At 44.0% G+C, this 25,330-nt stretch overlaps 1 protein-coding gene across 1 annotated transcript in view; it reads right to left on the bottom strand.

Annotated features, from left to right (window-relative positions):
• adgrb1a (adhesion G protein-coupled receptor B1a) overlaps nucleotides 1-25,330 on the bottom strand; it is an 85,649-nt gene that overhangs the window by 21,365 nt on the left and 38,954 nt on the right. The window contains exons 14-18 of the mRNA XM_070911353.1: nucleotides 22,608-22,683; nucleotides 19,326-19,428; nucleotides 19,153-19,196; nucleotides 9,857-9,983; nucleotides 1,031-1,134 (exon numbers count right to left, since the gene is read on the bottom strand). Of these exons, the coding sequence (XP_070767454.1) occupies nucleotides 1,031-1,134; nucleotides 9,857-9,983; nucleotides 19,153-19,196; nucleotides 19,326-19,428; nucleotides 22,608-22,683 (454 nt within the window). The remainder of the gene's footprint in view (nucleotides 1-1,030; nucleotides 1,135-9,856; nucleotides 9,984-19,152; nucleotides 19,197-19,325; nucleotides 19,429-22,607; nucleotides 22,684-25,330) is intronic.

The following is a 25,330-nucleotide window of genomic DNA, read 5'->3' as shown; positions in this document are numbered from 1 at the left end:
TCACCTCTGTTAGCTTTCTTTACTCGAGGCTTACGCAGTGTTATTAAGTGTCCTGAACCCCAAGTTGCTCCCCATGGGCAGGCCAGCACCTTGCATGGCAGCTCTGCCGCCATCAATGTGCCAATAGGTACAAATTGTAAATTGTCCATTTGTTGTTTGTTAGGTGTGAAAGGGTTAGTGAAGTATGCGTGCCTAAACTCATAGTGCTTCAAAATTTATACATAAAAATAGAAGTTAAAAAACACATTTTCCAGTATGTTGTGGTAACTTCATTGACAAACACAGAATTACTATATACAACAAGAACATTTTATTGTAACGCTTAATGTTAGCATCAAGTTGGATCCACCTTCAATTGAAGCAGTATGCAGATTTAAGAAGTGCTATTTCTGCAACTCCACTTATAGCAACCTGCTGCAGCTACAACGATGTCATGGCGCCAATTTTGTGGCAGTTTTCTCCGTCGCTGTTTTTCATGGATACCCTACCTTCATGAAAGCTCTTGTAGGAAAATGCCTCTCGTCTCAGCAGCCCAGCTGGACTCCCGAGTGCGTAAATCATGTTATTCAGCCCTCCACAAAGAGACGGCGCCTTCGAATGGAGGGGTGATTACATCAATTGTCTATACACGCGACCCACTGTCGGAGCATTCACAACTTTCATTAACTTTTTTAACCTTTCTGGTGCAGCATGTCATGGATTCTAGAAAAAAAAAAATTAATTCACTGTTTCTGATAAGAGAACAAGGGGGGAGTCTGCTGACTCAAGGGTGATCTCAAGAGGTTAACTACTGCAGCATACTGGGTACTTGACTTCCCATGTTCCATTTTGAAGACAAGAGGAGTCACAGAGAGGGTTACACACGAAAGGACATCACAAGGCCACGCTATCTGTACTCTTTTGTGTTTTGTACTGCACAGGACGAATCCTTGCACCTTGTTGGAACTGTTCTGATTTGAATGCTTCCCCCCCGTTGCATTAATCACGGGCCCAATGCTGAATGTTTCCAGAACAAGAAGCTTCATCTCACCTCCAGACAGACACATAGATGATGATGAGGAGCAGCAATGTCAGCGAAGACACTCCGCAGCCCACGATCAGCGTCACAGACGGGAGCTGTGTCTTGTCCATGTTCTGAAAAAGAAAAAGAAAAGAGAACAAGGGATGTGAAAAAAAAAAAGTGTCCAAACCTTATGAGGCAAAGTTCATCAGCTGTTTGATTTCAGTGTCACATTGCCATATCGACAGTATGATGAATAGAAATAACCTGGTGAACCCCCCCCCCCAAAAAAAAAACCCATCACTGCAAACAAGAGTCACAGAGAAACTTTTAGGCGGGGTCGCCCAGATCTGTGGCGTGTACAGACCTTGACAGGAGCTGTCGGCAGATGAATACAAAAGCAGAAAAATTCCCCGTTGGCTTGATTTGCTGAAAGCTCACCTCTTAACTGGGTTATTCATGGTTCAAATGCAGTAGACTACATTCCCCTCACCGTCACTTCAGTCTCTCTGATGCTTTTCAGCGGGGCCAGAGTTCTCAGACGTTGTAGCTCGTGCTTGAAACAACTCAACAATGAAGTCTTTTATCAAACTGCAGAAACGCTGGTTTACTTGCTATTCTCAAAAAAAAACAAAAAAAAAAGGGAATCTAAACAGCTGCTGATATGTAAAAAAAAAAATTACTTTAGAAGAGAGCTTTCTGGATAGGGAACGAAACCATGTTACAATGACGTACATACCCCCACTGCCAAAACTTTCATGGGAACCGTAAGTGTTTGTATGCTCACGATGTATAGTGTAGTGCTTATTAATACCATGTGCAAACACAAAGGCCTCATGATCGCAACATTGTCGAAATAGACAGCTACAGACACATGTTAACACCAGCTAGGGGTGCATCCCAGGAGTAACTTAACACCACGTTGAAAACTACTGTTACTGTCTTGGCGTACAGTTTCAAATGTGTTGCTCGTCTGACCACATCCAGCACCACCGGGGCGTGGTCGGAAGTGTTCTCTGCAATAGCTGTAACCACAGCCAGCATGGTGTACTGATACGCCTTCCAGTTCATCATGTGTACTTCTGTGAACAACGACACGGGCAGCGTAGAAAATGACCGCTGGACAACTCAACTTGAGAGACTTGATGATTTGACCAGAGAGTCACAGATGGACGATATGATTGGAGTCAGTGAGTTTAAGCAGGTATAGCCCCAGTTGGCTGGCTGTAGAGAGGAGCGTTGATGGTGGTAAGTGGAGTTGTAAAGGTTAGCGGGATGACTCCACGCGCCCCTGACACACGCCAGAGGAAGCCCAGCGCTGCCTGAGGGAGCTGTGAACTCAACTAAAAGACTTTCACTGGTATAGCTTTCAGTGAGAGGCTTTTCTACCCTGACAAGAATTAAATTATGTGGGGAATACAGTGCGCACACACACACACACACACACACGATGTACAGGCAGGTATCTGGTATCTGTGGCTAGAGAGAAGTCGGCAGGCTGGCCGCTTTTTGGACCTCGGTTGCGGAGCAAGGTGACTTCAAGGTGAATCATGAATAAACCACAATACCTCAAATCAGCAGAAACACACACACACACACACACACACACGCACCTAGTGATGCGTGCCTGTACGTGATACAGGACTGGCATTCTTTCCTATCCCAAAAACTAACAGCAACACACCATCCCCATGCTACAGCAGACATTGTCTTGGTTGCCATGACGACGCCGTAACATGGCAGCAGCAGCTGCAGCAGGGTGCATGGGAGTTGTATAAGGCTGTGTGCTTTTGCCTGTGTTGCTTATGATATTTCGGTTTGTCAACATTGATCTCTGAATATAGGCACAATTATTCAAACTGATTTTTCTCTACTTTTCACCCAATTTCCTTCATTACGAGACGTTTAAAAATTCCAGTTAAGTTATTTTTTACCGCCCTTTATCCCAATAAAACCTCTGAGCTTCGCAGAGAAGAGAAGAAAAACTAACTAATAAACAGTCAATCACAGAAAATGAAATGTAGCATGCGAAAATATAACGCACGGGGAAGCAAACCAATGAACAAGGTACACACAGGGCATGTTGGAGAAATTAAATCAAGTACCTAACCTAGCCTAGCCGGCTTGTCTAGCCTCTCGAGCTTGGCGTTTAGGCCGTCGCCACCTTATTCTTTTTGGTGCCAGAAGTGGCCTTATTTGGACGAGAGGGCGGAGCTGGGGATCCGAGAACCTGAGGTTGGAGGAGGTTGGCGTTTGTCTGAACCACAAAGGTCAACCCCATGGCGGCACTAGAGGACAAAGTCAGGGGATCACCAAAGTCAGTAGGATGTATCCCCTGGAGACTACCAATCCATGTAAAAGTTTCTCGTAAAAGTAAAAGCCATCCCTGCTGAGGCCACTGATACTGATTACTTACAAGAGTAATAATCAAAACCCAATGTGGCTCTATACAACAATGCTAGTGTGTGGTGTTATGGCCAGGTGAAGAGGGTTTAAGGTGAGGTGAGGGGACAGTTTAATGAAATAAGCTCTGCGGCTACCGGGGGGTGGAGTGGAGGGTGGGTAGACATGAGGGGACCCACCCACCCCTCTTCTAGCAGGAGATAATTGGCTGAGTTTATAGCCTGTCTTGTCTCCAGGTTTGATGTGTGTGCCGGGGCCAAGTTAATTAAATCCCTCTGATTAATCTGCACTGCAGTGAGTTACTTCTCTAAAAGCAAAGGGTGGGGGGGGGGGGAAGATTACGAATGCAGCGAAATGGAAAGGCGTCTGCTGAGACAGACAAACTTCTACTTCCACCTCAGCCAGTGACAGAGCTCGGCTGGAAGTATCACGCAGCATCCAACCGAGAGCGCTGCCATCCAAAACAAAGTGACCAGACTGCATTATTCCACATGAGCAGAGAGAGAGAGAGAGAGACACTCCAGCTACCGCCGCTGAGGAGAACCACGGGATGCCGCTTCCTCCACAAATCTATCGGATGAAGCTGCTGCCAATATCAACCGTAAAACAAATGTGATGGCTTCAACTAGTTACACTGTTATCAATTACACAGGACGGATGTGAAAATGGATAGGGAGGATGATAAAACTACTGATCCAAATACTAATCAAAGAAAATGCATGCGTCCTAGACAGTGGGGCTCATTGCAAATCTTATCAGCCAGTTAAAGCAAGAATGATAAATGCAAATGTAATAGAAAACACACACAAATCTCGAATGTTATCCACGTCAAACAGCTAATTGATCAACTCTGAACCTAGAGACAACTATGTTGATAAGTAATCAGTTGTTTATATTAACTGGTTTCACTTTCTCTGTGTTAAATATCATTGTAAGCAGAATGTCTTTGGGTTTCCCGAGAGAACAAAACAAGCAATTTGCAGACATCACATCTGGCTCTGAAGATTTGTGATGGGCTTTTTTTCACTACTAGACGAGACAAAAAAAAACAAGCAAATTCATCAACACTGAAAATGATCGGTAGTTGCGAATACCTTTATTTATTCAATGAGCTAACAAATCAAACCAGGTTAATCAGAATTTATCTGAGGGCTAAAGGGCAAATGATGACTTTTTGTTACTGCACAGTAGATCAATTTCATGACTGCACATCAAGTATGGAGTCAGTACGTGGTTAGCCTTGCTTAGCATCAAGACTGGAAGCAGGGGGAAACAAATTTGTATCTTGTTTAGTCAGTGGTTTTAGGGGGAGTTACATGCTGGAACAATTTTTAAAGGGGACCTATAATGCTCATCTTTGTTCTGGGACTCCACTAGAGCAGCTTTGCATGATTCACAATTCAAAAAAGTCCTTATTTGCCTTCTCCTGGCCCTTCATGCGGACCCTCAGTTCACCCTCTGTCCGAAACAAGCCGTTTGAGCCCCTGTCTCTTTAAGGCCCCACTTCCCTAAAAGCCCACTTTCTTCTGATTGGCCAACTTCACAACATATGTTGGACATGATTGGACATGGCAACTTCTCGAATCCATCCGTACACGTTGGAGCCCAGAATATGAGTGGACAGCGCGAACATCGGCAGCAACAAAGATTGCAACAACCTACTGACACGGGTTTAGTCTTCCAATCACAAGCTGTATATAAAAGAAAATCTTTATATATGCCCCTGTTAATAGGTGCACGGGTTGGAAATTCCATGAATGTCAAGTGAAGTGGAAATAACAAGTGGTCAGGAAATAACTAAGGTAATGTAGCTAGTAAAATGTTATTCTGCTGTCACCAAACGACTGTATAGTATTTCCCTGCACTGTTATTTCTATGCCTACAATCAGGGGTTAAAGTCTGACTGGCACTTTGATATGTAGTCATTTCAAGCGAATTCCTTTTTTCTCGGGCTGCAGCCTGGCATTCCTTCCAGCTGATGCCACCGGGACACTCACTCACTGAACAAATCAGAAAGCAGCGTCACCGCAGGGCCCCGCCCCCACCCTCAAACACACATCCGCGCACCTTGCTAGCTACAGAAGGGGTGTGAGCGTAAACTGAACTTCTGAAGCGGTAGTTCATTTCAAACGCTGCGTGAGAATACTGGACAGCTGAAACAAGTGCATGCTAAGGAGCTGGGTGGTTTGCGGTATTGTGGTCAAGTTTAAAGTGATGGACTAATTTGGCCTGGCGCAGGACGGGGTGTGGCATCCATGGTCATTGTTAGGTTAGGTCAAGGGTGGCAGTCATCAATCTGAATTGAAGCTCATGCTCTTTGGTATCACTTGCCAAATTCCACTTTCATACTATGACTAGGGGGGTTGGAAAGCAGCCATGATAGTATGATGGCCCATGTGACATCTGCTAATATATTGTAGAATGCAGTGGACTAAATCCACAAAGAGCAGTAAACCCCAGAGCCACAACAGCACCGTATTTCCAACAGGCATATCCACTTATTTGTTGTCTCTAACAAGAAGTTAGGATGCTCTGTATGCAAAAGTGCTACATCACTAGGTGTCTCGCGAATGGCAAAACTGCAAAATTCAGTCAAACAAACGACATCCCTGCAGAAATGCCAGAGTTCAATACTTGACAATACATCAGAAACATAGTTTGATTCAATATTAACTTATCCTCCTCAGCAAAATCATCTGTATTTGGAACAACCTATATTGCAAAAACACAATAGGCCCTTCACAAACCATCCAGAACTTCTTGACTTGCAAAACAGAAAACGCTGGTACTGCATTCCAGTGTCACATATATCATACAATTTAAAAAGCAATGAGAGACGCATTAATGACAAGAACAAAGCCTACAAGGCCAAAGCTCACCATTCTCATTGGTGACAGAAATCTTGCCTGGCTGTGTACTTGAGGTGCTCAGCTAATAATTCTCAGCCAACTACTTTTCTTCAGACTTGGTGGAACTCGGATCTACTAATGAAGAAGGCATCGCTGAGGCTCTTCCGAACTGTTTATCACGGCATGGCCTTGATGATGCCTTTCTGAATGAGAGAGTGTTTGGTTTCGCTCTGATGGAGCTTCGGTGATGTTTGGGCGGAAGGCCGGAGTCTTTACCAGACTGAACAGCAAGCTCCTGGCACTGTTCACTGTTTGAGGGACTTGCTACAAAGCTTTCGTCAGGTGAGAACATGGGGCCTTATGCTTGATGCTTTGGAGGGGCTCAAAGATTTGTCCCACTTTAACCCCTGGCTGTAATACTACTCAAGCAGACATACATACATACATTTACCAAGAAGATTGTAGTTTGACAGGCTTTCGGCTTGGAATAAACTCTTCACTTGAGCATAACTGGAAAACAAAACGTTGGAAACCTAGTATTCAGAGCAGTCTGAAAGCCTGAGCTTTTTGACAGGGATTACTTTTACATACGTTTACCTCATTATTTGAAACTTTGGCCATGTTTAACATGATCATCTGACACTGTAACGTTATAATAAGAAAACGCATAATAAGTCCCCTTTAATTAACTGCAACTGGGTGCAGCTTCCTGGAGTCTTGTTGTCATCTTGAGGTTGCCAGGCAAATAGCTGAGACTCCAAGAAGAAATAGTCCCTCACCTGACGCCCAACAAAACCACAACTCGCCTTTTTTACACTTTGTGTGGATTAAACAAAGAAGACATACGGTGTTCATTTGTGAGCTTTAAAGGTGCTGCTGGGTGGATTTTGTTAAGTCACCAGGCCAGACTGTGGTATCAATCTTCTCATCTAACTTTCAGCTAGATGAAACTTTTTTTTGCATCATTTTCTCTTACATTTCAGGATTCATTTGCCTACTGTAAGTATGACAACCATAGATATTTTGGTGCCCCTTCATGAATGAAACACAAATGTATACATCCCCTGGAATCAGGAGTATGCTGACCTGAAGCCCTGCAGACCTCAGTCAGTGCTGTTTACCTCTGTGTTACTCTTAGACTCTGGGCTAATTGGCCAGAGGGGCTTGTCACAGCATCTACACAAGCACGTTCATTCATCTAGCAGTAGCAGTAAACTGGGCTCAGGTTTTTTTTTTTTTTTTGGGGGGGGGGGGGTTGCCTTTGACTGCAGTGCATTTTTTTTCTCTGTTTTTCTTTCTAAAAGCCTGCAGCGAAGTTGGACTGAGCAAAATGGACACGAGAGGTGGAGTAAATGATGTAGTAAGCAGAGGGAGAACTAAAATATAATGCAGCATCAGAGCATGAAAAATGGTGTAATGAAATGACCAAGGGGTAGAGAAGAGAGGGATGGGAGGAAGAGGATGGGCGCAAAAGGGGAAGACAGAGGGGGGAAAAAAAAGAGAGGTTGGGGTGTTTATCATGCTGGGGCTGTAGGAGGCTAGCTGCAGACAGAGCGGCTGGTATTTAGAAGCTACTATGTGTTGCAGTGGGAATAATTAGCACGGTAGCCCCGGCTATCTCACAAAATAATGACATACGGGGGGAAAGGGATAGGCAGAATGAGAAAGGAGAGGGGTTGCCCTCTCCTCCATTCTGGCAAAAGGAGCCGCCACAATTTAGCATCCCTCTGGGCAAGTGAGGCCTCCAGGCTGCAACAGAGCTGTGGACAGGTGGAGGCCGGCTGCAGGGACGGCAGAAAACCGGGGACGGCCCATTATCGGCCCCACTGATTATTAGCTAATATTCATATGTCAAGGTGTACCTGTGTGAGTCTACAGCCAAGCTGTCTGTACTGCGGGCAACATGCTCACAATGACTATGCTAACAAGTGGACGTTTCGCCGCTATAACGTTGATCATGTTGACCATCTTAGCTTAGCATGTGAGCTTAGCATCGAAGATGCGCCGACCGTGCATGCAGCCTGTTACAGTCAGAAATACAGGTGTAATTTCCCCCCCAGGGATCAATAAAGAATTTCTGATTCTGATTCTAACATTTGCAAACTAAATGACTGGGCAAGGCGAAGAATAAGAGAATAAGTTAAAGGACCACCAGAGTTATTACAATTCATCCACGTGGGGTCAACCAAACACAGTGGCAATCCATTCAATGGTTCAAAACCACAAATATACATGGTGCATATTCCTATATGACTGTTTCGCTTAGTGCGGCAATTAATGATTGTTTCAATTACCTATTAACCTTACTTCCTTGATTCACTCATTCGTTATTTTGTCTATAAACTCTCAGAAATCAGTCCAAAAATGTCCACCACAATTACATTCTTATCAAAGGCTGTTTGTTGTTAGATTGGCCCATATCACGCTTTGCCCCATACTAGCGGGGTTTGACGCTCCTGCTGCTGTCAGTGACGCTGGCGAAGCTGCTCAGTGTGTCAGCTTGCAGCTTGTCAAGGGACCCCCCCACCCCCTGCCTCCCACTCCAGCCTCAGCTAAGGCCCCTGCCCAGATAGCTGAACCGAACGTTAGCTCTGGGACGTGATTCATCGAAAAGGGAAAAATCATTACAAAATGTCAAAAAGTAACGTGAATAATGTCCGGCACGCTGTCTTGAACAAAGATAACACAATTAAATAGCCCTGGCCTAGCCTCCCTAGCAGGCCGTGCAGGGAAGCACGCTGCCTCCTGTGCCTTTAAGAAAGCCTCGGTGCCTCATGCTGTTACCAGGGCAACTAGTGAACAAACTGCTTCCGAGGCAATTTCCAGTCTAATAATAACTAATCGCGCTGAATGAAAATTCCCCACAAAGACACTGCCCTTTCCCCAAAGAAACTGGGGCACGCTTGAGTCACTGGAAGGGTGCTGTGATTTTAACAGACATTTCCATTACAACACACACACACACGCACACACACACACACACTGCTAGCTCGCTGTGTCCAGCTGCAGCCACAATGCAAGGGAATTTCACATTCATATTGTCGGATTGCCGTGCACCTTCTCTCTACGGGGCCCAGTAACCATGGAGACACCCACTGACAGTCTAATATGTTAAAATATGTTAATGTAAACACTTGTTTGTGTTCACATGGCACGAGGAGGAGGGGTGGTGGCGAGGGGGCATGCAGGTATGATGTGTGTATCGGCTCATGATCACCACCATCTTAATGCACAGTGCTGCCCTTCTTCCTGTGTGCATCTCCTCTAGGCGCAAAGTGAATAAAGACCCCCCCACCACCCCTCACCCCCCCTCAAAGAAAAATAATCAATTTCCTATGATAATAATAAGATTATAATAACCTTTTGCAGCATGGCTTTGGCATGTCGAGACATAGAGTGGGAAGGAGGAGGAGGAGGGGGGGGGGGGAGGGAGGATCTGTTGATATGTATGACAATGACGCCCTTTGGAGGAAAAAAAAAAAAAAAAAAACAGCTGATGCATTCACATAAAACCCCCCACAAAAAAACACACACACACACACACACACACCGTCTCCGATACCTTTTAACGTCAACGAAGTCAAGGGAGGTTGTCGGGACTTACCATTTCGGGATTGAGCCGCGCTAAAATGGCGAAGGTGGACAGTCTGTCACACACGCATTTGGTTCTGAATGAGTCGACTAGCACGGCTTTGCAGCCCCTGGCAGACCAGGATCCCAGCAGAGAGGAGCTGCACAGGAGAGAAACACACGCACACACACACGCACACACACACACACACACAGAGAGAGAGAGAGAGGGAGAGAGAGAGAGAAGCGATGCGGTGAGTACGGAGACAGCGCCGGCAAAAAGGCGAAAAGAAAAGCGGTTCAAATCCCACGTTACGCCCGGCTATTACATCCACTTTACATCTCCGCCGGTTCGCAGGCTGAAGGCGCGGAGAGAGCGAAGTGAACGCGGCGGCGAGGAGGCTGCGAGGCGGCGTGCTGCGGGTCTCTGCCTGGACACATCACACCAGCACACTGCCAGCAGCCTCCAAAAGATCTATCTCTCTATTATTATTATTATTATTATTATTACGTAATAGAAATAATAAAGTCCTATTCGTAATATGGCTACGTGGTATTAAGCAGAATTAATAATTGCGTTTTTGATACAGCTAATTTATAAATAACAACCCATAATTATTATCAGTATTTTTTTTTTTTTATTATAATACCTGTCATTTTTAAATAATAAAAGGCTACCCTTTGTAAGCTGAATTAAAAAAAAAAAAAAAAAAACGTAAAGGGCACCACTACAGTGTATAATGTGGTGCTGATGCATGCTGGGAATGGCTTGCTACAAACATGGCAACCTGGTCCACTGATTAAGATTTCAACATTTAAGCATTTAACAAAGGCAAAGCCGGAAAACGTACATATATATATACTCCCTCCGTGAGAGCTGTGTTTCCATGGTAACAAACCAATCCCACCCAGCTGATAATAGATCATATCATAGTAAAAAAAAACAAACAAACAAAAAAAAACAAAAAAAACAGGTGTAATTAATAACATTCATAATGGCTGCGTTCCATTTCGGGTTAAGGTTCCATTCCAGTTTCAAGGCTGTAGTGCAGCGCCATTGCGCGATGCAGGCTCACTAGCATGGCTTATGGAGACACTTAAATGGAATGGAGCCCATCACCACGATGAAAATGATGATGAAAAGTTTTGAGATGGTAAATATAGTATGACTTCATGTCTTTCCGGACTTCTTCCAGCGTCTCATTAATGATGATTTCAATAGTCAGGAGACTCATTTAATTCATTCAATTTAATTTGGAGGGGATGTTGACAAAAATATTTATGATTCTAAAAATAGACATTAAGGTTATCATTAAAAATCTTTTTCTCCTCTATTGGTGGGCACTTCTTGCAATTAGACAGAAAAAAAAAAAACAACCAAAAACATTCGACTGGGCTCCTGATACGCACTTGGCCTTACATTGCTCTGCTTCAGTGCGCAGAAGAAATTAAGCAAACAAGTCAAATTGATGAAAAAGCAACCAAGTGTTATGAATTAACAACAGGCAGCCAACAGAATTCATTTGCCTCACATAGACTAATCAAATAAAGGATAAAGCCATGAGAGAATTATTCACGTAAATGCTGCTGTTGTTCGGGTCTGACTCAGAGAATTCCATTTCATTCTAACTTTAGGGAATAACCGACGTCGTGGGAGTGTGTCAGGTCCTATATTGCAAAGATTTGATGGGATGGGAGTATTCTGCATTGATTATATGATATCATAGCCGTCTAATTTCCCTCCCCCCCGGGTATCAATAAAGTATTTCTGATTCTGATTGTATGCTAAGCTAGGGTAACTCATGCTAACAAGGCTCTTGTTTCAGTTGTTCCAAAAATGGCTGCAAAATGACATGGAATAGACTCAAAAAGTAAAGCGCTGCAGCTCCTGTAAATATTTACTATTCGGGAAGTTGTGAAAAGTGTAGTTCCATCACACGCCTCCAGGACAGCTTCAGCACTCCTTGTCACAGCTCGTCCGAGTGTGTGGAACTCTACTGGAGGGGATGAACAGCAGTCTTCTAAAGCAGTGGTTCCCAACCCATTGCATATACATACACTGACGACCCCCACCCACATAAAAAGGGCAAAAAGTAGCCTACTTCTTTTGAAATATCTTTTAAGTGTAAAAAACAATAACAGCACAGAACAAGTGACTCTATAATTGACCTAAACAGTTAACTTAATATCTGCAGGAAGTTTGTGTAAAACTAGCAATGTGTATAAAACCCACACCCAAGGCGCTTTGGCGGGACCCCCGGGTTGGGAACCACTGTTCTAAAGGATATTCCCACATATAATGTTTCACTCCAAAATCTCCCGTAGGTGTCCAGCTGGGTTCACGTCATTTCCATACTCGTCAAAAAGCAGCGTTTGTTATGTTTCCATGTAGTCAGGTTTTTCCTTTAATGTGTTTTCTGTCTGTCCACAAAAAACCCAACAACGGCAACAACCTTAACAACAAAAAAAGAAGGTGACGACGGCAACCTCACACGTCCGTGAGTCTCTCAACTTCAGAGACAGAAATATAGACTACAGACTGGGTTTGGTTGCGTGAGTGTGTGTGTGTGTGTGTGTGTGTGTGTGTGTGTCTGTGTGTTAGCCCCACGAGGTGACTCAGTGCTGACATTAGCACATCACCTCAAACAGAAATCCAATATATTAGCAGGACTCAGTGCAGTTTCTCTGTATGGCTGATGTGATTAGGCCCCTCCGTGAGCCACACAGTGGCCTGCAGACAGTCTTGCCCCACTATCTAATTGGATAATTTAGGTGCTGGTCCAGCAGCCCTGCATGGAAGAATGTCCTCTGCCAAGAACAGGCCACATGGATGAAAAGCAGTCTGCCAGCACAGAGAAGACACATAAAAAATGGGCTCCTATGCAGAAAGCTATGAGAAGGAGGACTCCTGCATGATGTTCACTGGTTACAAAATTCAAAGATAAAAGACTTGGATGCGGTGGATCTCCCTTCAGCCAAATGTCTGAAGTTTGTTTATTTGACAGGTATTGTTTTCAAATACCTATTTTAGCTAAAACAAAATGTAGACGTATCATTTCATTAATTTCATGTGAACGTGCAACGCGTCAATTTGTACGCGTGTGAGTTGAGTCATGAGGAGTACGACGCAGCCTGATGATGTCACCGGGGTTATCTTGGCATGGGCTCGGAGAATGTATCAAATAAACCCTGCATTGCATACTGGGGACGCGTCAAGTTGCGTTATGGGAACTGTAGGATCCAGGGTTTTTGAAACTTGACCCATATACTACTACACTATATATTGCACACCATCTTATTGTTTTTTTTTCCTATGGCAGTGCAATACCACAATGTTGGAGTACCCCTTTAAATATAGATTTTTACATTTCAACATAACAATATATGAAGATACAGCACACTGCTTATCATCTCTACTGTAAAAATGCCAATCACCATATTGACTTACTGTCACACTCTAAACAAGCTAGCAAACGACCGAACTTTCAAATCCAAGCAAGACACATACGGGCTCATTTTGAGCAGAAAAGGCTAGTTTTTGTACACAATATTTGCTTTTTTGTTGTAAAAAAAAAATCAGCTGTATTAACATCACATGCCACCAAGAATCTATGTGATTATGTGCCTCTTCATCATCAAATCATCATTAGATCTGCACATCACAGCTGTCGTGGTCGTACAGTAGGTGAGTCTATGCCTTTTTGAATAAGAGGATGTATCAGTGGGCGAGCTAGTTCTGCAGGATTGGGACTAGATAGTGAGGGGGCTCACTTTCAGAAATTCAGAAATTCGAAAACTCATGACACATGATGTTCACGTGGCACAGTGTGGAATTAAATATTTTCGGATAACAGGCACATCGGATAATGTTCCATTTGCAACTCCAATCACAACATATAAGACATGTATCAAAATATGAAATATATATATTAGGGTACATCATGATCTTTTTTTTTTTTTTTCATTTTTCCATTACGAAACTCCAGTAACGGAGGTCCACTTGATTACTATCCCGGCGTACACTGTTGCTGCATCAGCTGGGAGGAGTTTGCCATCAAATGAATGTACAATAAGCACCTGGCAACATATTGCCGTTGTAACAGACTAATCAAGCGGACCCAACACTAGAATATTGGAAACATGGGGGGAGAAAAACGGGTTTTTGAGAAGTGGATGTCCCTGGTGAATGTCGCGCCAGTGAGGTAGCTGAATAGCAGACTTTCCATCATCATCATCATCATCGTCATCATTTAGCAGCGGCACTGAAACAATGGTATCCAGCAATGTCCTGTGCCCTCAAAACTCCTGGTGAGTTGGCTGGCATATAAATGACAATGGATTAGCATGCCCTGAATGTAATTACAGCACAATGCGTGCAGTCTGCTCCCTGTAATGCAGCCTCTCTCTATTCAGAAGTACTTTCCAAACAAACATGGCCCCTGCCCGCTGAACTTCACCCCCTCTCCGGTAATTGCATCACAGTAATTGATGAAAACTCCAAGCCTACAGTGGTCAGCTCCAACATCTTTTGATGAACTGAGGCAGCTCGTCGACATCGGCGCCGACTCTGCAAATGAACTGAGACAGCGAGGGTTGATTTGTATGATCAGAAGCGAGGCTAGTTAGCGACCGCGGTCTGGTAAACAATGTCTAGCCCGCGCACGACAACCTGTCTCCTCTCAAATCGATCAGAGAGGGAAAAAAAAAAAAAAAGTCTTTTGACCTGCCCTTGCAGTGACTCTTTGAAGTCATGCATGTTTGTTTTCTGTTACGTGGGCCTACGCAGAAGAACCACCCAAAGCTGGATTCAAAGTCAAAGATATAAAGTATCCGGCCTGCTTTGACTGCTGACGGAAGTGCTGTACGCAGCGCTGACAGCAGTGCGTGGATGATGATGATGATGATGGGGAAGTGTCAAAATGAGCTAATAAAGCCCAGACTTGAATTTGTTTTGGTCAAAAACATTCAGGGCTAATCTCCAGCCATTAGATTAAGCATTGCATATGAAAGCCGTCCTTTAGTGCACAACCATGTCTGTATCGGTACGCTGGTGGCAAGATGGCGGCTGCAAGACACCAGCAATATGTGAATTGAGTTTAAGATGATATTCTTGATAACAGGGTACATTGAAGAATAGGACATGGCTCAAGAGTCAACGGGCTTTTATAATAATTTCAACACTGATAAGGAATGAAGATATATATATATATATATATATATATATATACGCCCCTAGTTTCACTGCTCACTTGCCAGATTGTCTTTGTTTCCCTTAGTGTGTTTGTGGCTTTCCAGCTATTTCTTAGTGTTTCCTTCTCTGGTTTTTGGACTTTTGGCTTTAGTTTCTTGGTTTTGGGGATTTTGCCTGCTCCCTGTCTCCCTTGTTTGCCCACTGGACTGATCTCCCGTATATGACTGCCTGCTTACAGTAAAGATTTTGCCTTTTTTTGAACTCCGCCACATGTGCTGTGTGTTTCTCTGCGCCTGCCTTGAGCCGTTACACCAAGATACTAAAACATAAAAATCCTAAAACACGAAAAAAAAACACACAACAACAAACAAAACATGACTCAAATTACGTCCACTTCATAGAAAACAAGCAAAATAAATCTCCTCATTCATCCCCTTGGGAATCAGGGTATCCGATGCGCCTCCCTTTGGAGAAGGACTCTGTCCCTGTTACCACCTCTGCGTGGCATCTTCACTGTCTCAGTGCCCACGTAAGGTAGTTCACTCAATACAAATCACACGGACATTTTAACAGATCTTGCCCGAAACGTTGGCGTGACGACAATAAAAAGTCAAAGTGGAGTGCTGCCCTAGTTCTACTTTTTCATTATTTACCCCATTCAGTATCCAGCACCCACTTTTCAACGTCTAGTTATAGTCAAGTCTTTAATACAGACATGTATCATGAAAACGCTTAATGAATCTACCACAAGGCCTAATGGGAGAGTTGCAGAACACAACAATCTGCCAAACGCTTTGTGTATTCCTACGAGAGTGAATTGTCAGGTATTCTCTCAGACCGCACTCGCACTCTTCAACGGCGGCGGCAGACTGCTGCCAAATTGCATTTAGCTCAAGTATTAACAGTAAATCATTTAAGACGTACTGTAAACAATACTGAGTAATAACGTCAGCGTGAGTGAGAGTGAGGGAGACAGAAAGAAGCTGCTTGATGTTCGTGTTATTGATTCCAGGAGATTGAAGGGTGGTGGAAGCGAAGGGCCCGGGCTGCTTCACAGCTCTTATCAGCGTGACAAGGACACCTCCTCAGATTCCAATTTCTCTCCAAAATATTAACTCATTAATCATAGCTGCTAAGTCCAAGAGCAGAGATTTTAATTTCTCCCCACGCCCAAACCCCAAGAGATTAGATTCTTTGTCCTCGCTGTGTTTCTGTCGTTGTCTCTCCTACTGCGTTGTCTCTTTTGGGCGTGCGAGGGTGATGACATCACATCGGAGGTGGCCAAGGTCAACATTCATCAAAAACACACCAGCCTTCCATAATGTATCACATTAACATTTTCATTAAAAGTGTTTTGAACTGATATTAGATACCATATGTACCATAAATAAGTGAATGGATGAAAGCTAGTATTTAAGGACTTGTGTCCAGAGAGCATCAGAGCGCTCCACCTTTTTCTTTATCAGAAAACCCCATTTGTAGGTGCAGATGAATGTACGTGTCGTTGTGCGTTTTGTGTAGGAAACCCCGTTTATCGTAACGTAAAGATATTGTTGTCATAGAAACAAAACCGCTTCACTCCAGCGCAATGCCGGGGCTTTTCTGCCGGAGAAGAATGCGATGTGGACACAAGCCCTCTGCTACTATGACTGATTTAATCTAATGTACATTTAGGCTTCCACAACAGTCATGTCAAACTCGCTCGATCGGCTGCTCTGAATCTCCACCATTGAATTCTGCTCTACTGCGATTGCAACCCATGTTGGGCTGCTGTCAACCAATCTCAACTCTTCCTGCGGCTACTTTCAAACAAAAGCCAGACCAGAAAAGGATGTGACTCCGCCCTGTGAGCTAAAACACTTGGACGATAAAGGCTTGTTTATGAACTGAACTTAGATGTTGCCTGTACTGTAAAATTGTCAAAAAAAGTGAATTATTCATCTCCTATATATATCTATATATATATATATATAGATATATATAGGAGATATATATATCTAATATACATATATAGATATATATTTCAGATCACTGTTAAGCTACTGTGAATGAAACTCAATACTTCCTGCAGCCATTTCACAACAAAAGCCTACGAGCAAAGGAAGGAATTATACCTTCTGAGCCACTAGACCAGTTGTTCCCAAACTGAGATAGCTCGAGGACGGGCCAAGGGCCATTTACTCTTATTATTGTTATTATTATTATTATTATGTAAAATAATATAATTTAAAAAATCGAATTAATTTCATTGTTAAACCCGATGAGCATCTGTGCACATGCATAGTGGGGATTGGGTGGCTCAGGGTGCCATGACAAATTAAAATGTCACTTTTTAAAAGGGTGCCATGGTCTAAAAACCATGGGAACCGTTGCACTTGACGGCTGTTCACGTGGAATATCTGTGCAGGAAGTGTTGAGTTTCATGGATGGGGGAAAAAAAAATTAAAAACAGTAGAACCAATTGCACTTATTTCGTGAACAAAACAGTATTCCTTTAATGTAAGCCTTCAAATAAAGGCCCGGTTCCCTTTGCAGTTTAGGTAAATAAAGCCTCCCAGAAGCAATTCATTATGAACGTGAGCGTGGACATTGTCTCAACCGTCATTTTGAAGGTGTATTTATACTTTTTTAATTGTTAGGGCAGGCCGCCATATTAACATCTATTCAATTGCTCAAAGTTTTCCCGCATCCCCACAGTCTCTCCGTCTCACTCTTGTCTCGGCGCGTACAGACCCGGAGCTATATGTGCCAAACCGACTTTCTTTTAATCCCTTGACTGAGGCGATGAATGTTCTGCTCTTCGTCTCTGCAACACAAGTGTAGGCACCCATCTAAATGCAAATGTACAAAACCCTGCATTGCAATAAGCCTGCAAAAACGCTTGCCTCTTTCTCTCTCCCTCTCTATTTGCCTCACTCTACGCTCACGCTCCGACACGCTCGCGCTATTTTCTTGTCTTAAACAAATAGGGCACTTAAGAGCAAGGAGCAAATGAGTAGCGCTTTGAATCTGGCCACAGAACCGCTCAGTGCGTATTTTCCACTCCTTTTCTATCTGCCATGCCCGCCACTCTCTGTCTCTCTGTCGGTCTCTCTCAGCAGACTCTGAATTGCTCTCTGTGGTACATGTTGATGTGCGTGCGTGGGCAGGGAGGGGGAGGAAAGCTGTGAGCGACACTTTTAATTTTCCACATGCTGCATCAGTGTCGTAGCAGTGATAGCGCGGGGTTAGCGTTTTCCCAGACAAGAGCTGCGGAGCTGTCCAACGCAATCAGCACCTTTCACTGGGGAGCAGTGCCCTGACTTTGTCAAGATAAAAAAAAACAAAACACTGTGGCCAGCCATGGAACTTTCAGAGGGAACATCATGTCTCTAAAACATCCACTTGGAGTACCAGGAACTACCTTAAGTGCTATAGTTGCCAGTTTGACTTGTTGTCTGTGGGGGGAATTGACCTGATATGAGACAATTTGAACAGATAACATAAAAAAAAAAAATAAATTTAAAAAACTTGCCACGAAAATGTTCAATGTTCACCACATCACACAATATAAAAGGGCTGAATGGAAACTGTGGGTTTTAATGCGTGTTTTCCATCATTTTATCTGAATACATCAATACGTCACTGTGTATCAAGATACATAGCCGGTGGTGCTAATTCTCCATTCTCCACTAAACCACTGCAGGAGAAGAGGGCGCCTACGAGACGGCTCGTTTAAAAGAGCGCCGGTCACACCTGACGCCATGGGAAAACAATGTAGAAAACATGATGGATAACATTTACGTTTGTCTCATGTAGTGGACCGGAGGCTTCAGTAGACATTTAAGTCACATGCTTCATGTGTGCCATGATTTATTTATTTATCTATTATAAGTCCGTTTCCCTGGAATGTCCCATTTTCCATTGAACTTTGCCCGCCAAGCATAACAGAAACGCATTTTGTGATATTTAATTAATTTTTTTTTTCTTCAAATTTCCAGTGTTTTTTTTTTTGTTTTTTTTTTGGTGTGCAAATTGAAAATGTGCATAAAAACAGGTGGACGGAAACGCACTTACAAAGGGCAGATGAAAAAAAAATATGCTTAGGTTAGGGTGCAAGCATGGTCAGGTGAGAAAATGAACAATACAGTGGTTCTTACCTGTCGCTCTCGTCCCAGGATATACAGGTCTGGTTGATGGTTCCCTAATGGATGTGGAACAGGGACAAAAAAACCAAAAAAACCACATGATCACCATGAAAGGGTACCAGTAGTAGAACATAACATCTCAATAGCTTGATTTCTGAAGTTGATTTAACAAGAGAGCCACTCACGTTGTACAGGTGAGAGAACTCCACAACAACCGGCGCAGAGAGGGACGCAGGGGTGGGCTTGATGGTCACTGACAAAACCTTGGAGTTGAGGACTGTGCTGTTCCTAGAGGGACAGAGAAAAACATCAGTGGCTAATCTGCGCTAAGCCACAGCGGCGCTTTGAGCTAAATGTTGCGCTCGAGCTCACAATGACGACGGCAGCATGCTGATGTTCAGCAGGTACGACGTTTGCCACGTATACCGTCTTAAAAAAAGTACTGATTAGCACTAAACGCAAAGTAGAGCTGAGGCTGATGGGAATTTTGACCTGATGATGGGGCTTGATGAAATGTCAGAAGCCACCGAAGTCATAAGGACTCTCAGCCTCTGGGCACCATGAGTATCCGTACCACATTGCACCGTAAAAAAAAAAAAAGGGTAGAACAAACATTTTGGAATGACAGGTCGAGGAAAGACAGCGTCATCCATGGAAGATCCTATAAAAGGCGCCATGTCCCATGAGTGGGAAGGACGTATTGACATTACTCGCGTTGCCCTCAAGTTCAGTAAAGGTCACATACCAGTCATTTTAAACACTTTGTGTCCAGTTTGCTTGAGAATAAGCATCAAAATCACAGCGGTAAAATACAGATTACTGACCGAGCTCACCAGAATCTTATCTCATCTAATATATAATCCCACCTGCTAAATTATACCTAAAGACTCTACGGGTTGTTTTCTAGCATCTGTAGCAGTCCACATTGTTTTTTTCCGTAGCTTATCTTACCTAACATTTTTTTTGGGGGGGGGCATTCTATTTTACATTCTCCCTGCCTGTTTAGTATGTATTGCAATTTCTGCTATTCATAGGCGCTATCAATCATGTGGAATGAGACAATCCAGAAAAAAAAAAGAAAGAAGAAAAGTGAATTGCTACTGGAAGTACTGACACCGAAAGCTTCCAGTCGGGCCAACCACGCTCAACGGCCCACGCTCCGCTTTTTCCAGTTCCTCACACCATCACTGTACCCTCCACGCACAATCGCACTCTCACCATTCCAAAACACAATCAGTCAACTTAAATGTTAGTGTCGTCTAGTCTCTTGCCTCAAACTCATCTCCTTTTTTTTTTTTTTCCTGGGGGGAGGGGGGGGGGGGGGGGGGGGGGGGGGACAAGGATGACAACGACAAAAAAAAAAAAAAAAAGAAGAGTGAAGAGAGGAGCTGAGAAATGTGGAGAGCAGTAGCAATCCGAAGACTCAGGACAAACACGTGGGAGGACCGGAGAGAGTGAGGGTCTGCTTCGTTTTCCCTGTTTCCGTATGTTACCAGTTCATTATGTGCTTTTACCACATTATCATAATGGAGAGCTTCTTACCACCGCAACCACAGCCAGAGATAACAGGCTGTTGCTCCCAGAAACACACACACACACACACACACACACACACAAACACACACATGTAATTACACAGTGCTACACGCACGCTGCTGTGTTAAAATGTATGTTAATCATTATGCGAGCAGCAATAGCAACTTCCTCCAAGAAATCCGTTTACTCACGCAGATAAAAGACATACATGAGGCCACCCACTGCTAGTGCGCTGCTGTTTCTGCATCCAATCCCTGTTTTCATTTGGAAGCCTTCGCTGCTGTGAAATGCCCCGACTCTGCCGTGACGACCCATAAACACCCGGCGCAGCTTTGTAGTAAAACCTGGAATGTGGTTCAATATTTCAACGTGTAGCTGGTTAAGTAAAGGATGCTACGAACATTAAAATATTGTATAATCATTGTCGTCAGCGGGTGCACGATCTGTGCGACTCAGATACTTTCACTTTTAAACCAGTTGGATGTTTTTTTTCATCAAAAAGATCACCGGATTCGTTGGAGTGATTTCACACTCTGAGAATCCTCCTTCATTCTGGTTTCATAGTGCTGATTTTCAGTTAAATGCCCTGTATTATGCTCATTTCCAGCTCTACATTTTTTTTTTTTCTGGGAACACCATTAGAGTAGCTTTGCATGATTCACAGTAAATAAAAATCCTTATTTTTCTTACACCGGCCCCTTCATACAGCCCCTCAGTTCGTCCTCTGAAACGAGCCGTTTTAGCTCCTGTCTCTTTAAGGCTGCCCTCAGTGAAGGCCCGCTTTCTTCTGATTGGCCAACTTCCTGGACGCACCATAGACTGTTTGTTTGTAAAGATGGGCGACGTGACAGCTCCCAAAAAAGTGAAGCCAAAACGTCTTGATCGCCCCCCCCCCCCCCCTGGTGGCTGGCTGCAGTATATGTCATAAGCACCGCCCCCCGTCCATGTTAGCGGATGGGACAAACCGACAAATCGATAGGTTTGGCTTTAAGTAGTTTATTCGGTGCTATAAAAAGGGGGTGAGACATCATGACTGACAGCTGTGCTTGACTGTGGTGTGCTTGCGATTGAGTCTGGCGTATTTCTGGTGCCCTGGGCCTCACTGATTACTGTACAAAAACACAGGACTTTCATAACTTAATTAACTGAGTCTAAAGGCTTTCAGGACCTACTTGTTCCCAACCACGTCAAATACACAACAAGATGCAGCACGGGGACAAATCTCTACACATACATTAAACTCTGTGTCAACTTGAAGACACAACCAAGTTGTTGTCTTGGAACAGATAGCAAGACTGGAAGTCCACAGCCAAGCGTGGCTAAAAAAAAACATTAGGACGTATGGAATGTTTCCATATGAAGTAAGTCCTACTTCATCTAACCATAGCTCCATACAGTCGAGTGTTGCTGGTACCCAAAAAAAAAAAAATGTTCTGGTATATTTCTGTTATTTGTGATCTGAAACAAATATATTGAGTGTCAAAGTCATTCTTGAGTTGTAGTTTGACGCGATGACCTTAATTCAGAGTCCACTTGCTGTCTTTTTTTTTTCCCCAAGCTTTCATGGTCTGCTCGGTTATGGTGTCAGTCTCACTCTCTCTAGTGAGCAGACCTTGAGTTAAGATGTTTTTTTTGTCAAAGCTATATAATAAAGTTACAATACGGGTTTTCCTAGTACTATTATTAACTACAGTACTACGAATGGCCAAGAATCCTGGAACAAAGAAAATCCAGAATCCCTCGTAGTTTACATTTGTTTACATTCATGTCAACTCATTTATCACGCTTCCTGGATTCCATTATCTGAATATACACCTCTCGAAATTCCCCTGATATTGACTGGGTTTCATGACCAGGGGGACACCTGGTTAACAATCCACGGAGCTTTTAACCTTTTTCAGTTGCAGCTGTAAAGCGGTCAGCAGTCTTACCTCTGCAGAGTCAGAATGCTGCCCAGGTTTCTGTACAAAACGATGCCGGTTACGAACGTCGAGGACTCGTCTGAATCTGTGTTGGGAAAGGAACAGAGGGACACACACACACACACACACACAGAAAGCAGGGAGGTCAAAATCAAATAAGAAAAGGGCGTTCAGAGGAGTGTTTTTCGGAGAGACTGAATGGCTCAGTCTCTGCAGTGGCCTGCTATAGAGGAGAATGCAGGTCAGCCATGCTGCCTCCACTCCTGCAGTCCCCAAGAGCTCTTTACACTGGAGCTGGCCTACATGACTAGTCAGCTATAAACGCTGTCTTTACAGTCACACACACACACACACATTCTCAAACACAGCTACATGCACGCACAACTGGCACTTCTTATTTCTATAATGTCATAGTGGCAGCACAGCCTGGCACCGTCCTCACCCCGGGAAAAATAAATAAATTTCACTTCAGCAGTGGAGGAATAAAGAAACTGGCCTGGCTTGAAAAGTCTCCGTTTTGGAGTACATTTCTCTGTGTTCCTCCATATAAAAGGGCACCATCCTTGTGCCAATGCCCAATACTGAATTGGGACAAAACACTGTTAAAGTGGCAATGCATTTTAAATCTTGACCTTTGGAATAGTCCAACAGGAATGTGATTCCTAGTACATGTATCAACTGCAAGGGGCAGCAAATAGCAACAGAAGAGCAACTTGAGTATTGGTTTACAGCACAGCCAAACGAACTGCAGCCCAAGAGGATTCATAATTTCCAAAGGTCTCATATTGTAAAAAGTGAGATTCCCATGTCTTTTTGGATTATAAAGCAGGTCTAGGTGCACTAGAGCTGCACTTCCTAAAGATAGCGAATACATTTACTTTATTACTTATTTACTTGACTGTTTGGACCTGAATGAGTCCGGGCTTTGCATCGACATCATTCACCCTCAGGTCGTCCAACGCTCAGGCTGCCACGGTCGCTTGAGCAGCGACCCCAATCCGGAACCCATCCTTTTGAAAGCCAATCACAAAAGCGGGTGAGCTCCCCCCTGCTAAAGTTAAAGGGACAGCAGAGTGGTGCCAGCGCTGGAATAAATTTGTCAAAACTTGACTGCTGGACCACGTGAAGGCACAGACAGGCCCGGGGCGAGGAGAAGCCTTCTCTCTCCCGGCTGCAGTGTCAAATGCGAAAAAAAAAAGCAAAAAAAAAAAAAAAACACAACTCCATCTGCCGGGCCATCTGAAGACATCCAGCTCTTCTGCTCCAGCACACTGCATGGCAGCCTGATAGCACGTTGCAGTGTGCCAGGCAGCAGGCAGAGGCTGTAGCTCCCAGGCAACAGCTGAGCTCCCATGGGCATCAGGGGGGGGCTGAGGAAGACGTGTGTGTGTGAGGAGGGGGGGGGTGAAGTATCATGTGTCCTGCTCATCCACTCTTTGGCTGGCCCATCCAATATGCTCAGCCAGATTGTCTGTGCCCGACAAGAGCAAGCCTGGAGGGACTTTAACCAGTGATTCAATAAGTCATGTGTCTGTGTGCGAGAACTGAAACCAAGTATGTGTCCATATACATTCGTTTGTGTGACGTACGGACTGTTTGTTTGCTTCTTTGCATATGTTGGGAGTGTGAATACGCACATGCGTGTAGTCATACATATGAGCAGGCAAAGCGAGACTTCATGAAACAAGCAGAAACTTCCCGAAACGCACCTCACGGCTCAGTCTAATCGGTCCCTGCTTCGACACACCTTTCCGTTTGCACGGAGGGTCTCAGCCACTTGTGTGCGCTTGCTCTTCCCTAATATACTCCACTACCTCCTGACAGTAACACACGTGCCAAGAGCGGAGTAAACATCGTAAAAAGTTTAACTTGCGTCTTTGCTAACTCCTGCCAGATATTATTTTGATCACGCGCGCGTGAACCTCCGCTGGAGCTTGCTCGCGCTGCCTTTTTAATGGAGGCTTTCAACAACAACAACAACGGCAGAATGCGAGGTGACGTTGCAGCTATGAATGAGGAGAATGTTACTTTGTCTCTAAATGAATTTGACTCGCGTTGTCGCGCACGCAAAATAATGCCCTTTTTACGCCATTCCAGGATACGCTGCAATGCGCCAACAACGGTTAATTCCCTAGCTGAGGGTGACCAGACGTCCCACTGACTACATGAAACGTCCTATGTAAGTAAAAACGAATCTCTGCGTTGCCTTCTCAAGAACTATTTCCTTGGCCATCTCCAGGAGTCGCATCACACAGCACTCACGCAGATCTTCAGAATGTAAACACTGTTTGACGCCTGTTTTCCAAGCGCAAGTAGGCCTAAATGGCCACTTAGGGTCCTGCAGCTAATAGAAAACAACAAGTACGATGTCAGTGAATTTATTATCGTATGAAGTCATTGACACAGCTTTGACTTTTGCACTTAATTGCTGGTGGTTGTCGCTCTGTAGCATGTTTGTACACTGCAAATCAAATTCTGCCCATAGCCCCCCCCCCCCCCCCTCCTACGGAGCATATTTTTTTTTTTTCAGTTTTAAGTAAAAAAAAAAAAAAAATGCTTATTTCAGGACATTTCTGGAGATGTGAGAAGGGACCAATCAATCGGTCAAGTGTAAACAAGGCATCAGCGAGCCGTTTTAATCCATGTGAGCAAGTCCAAGCTGTATGCATAAAGAGGGCTGGCTGCTGGTGTGACATTGCCACCGTGGAGACACATCTCCCAGCTGGGGAGGA

Source organism: Enoplosus armatus, chromosome 9 (assembly GCF_043641665.1).
Source record: "Enoplosus armatus isolate fEnoArm2 chromosome 9, fEnoArm2.hap1, whole genome shotgun sequence".
Classification (NCBI taxonomy): Eukaryota; Metazoa; Chordata; class Actinopteri; order Centrarchiformes; family Enoplosidae; genus Enoplosus; species Enoplosus armatus.
Note: the sequence above shows the minus strand (reverse complement) of the source record. Positions and strands in the feature narration are given on the sequence as shown.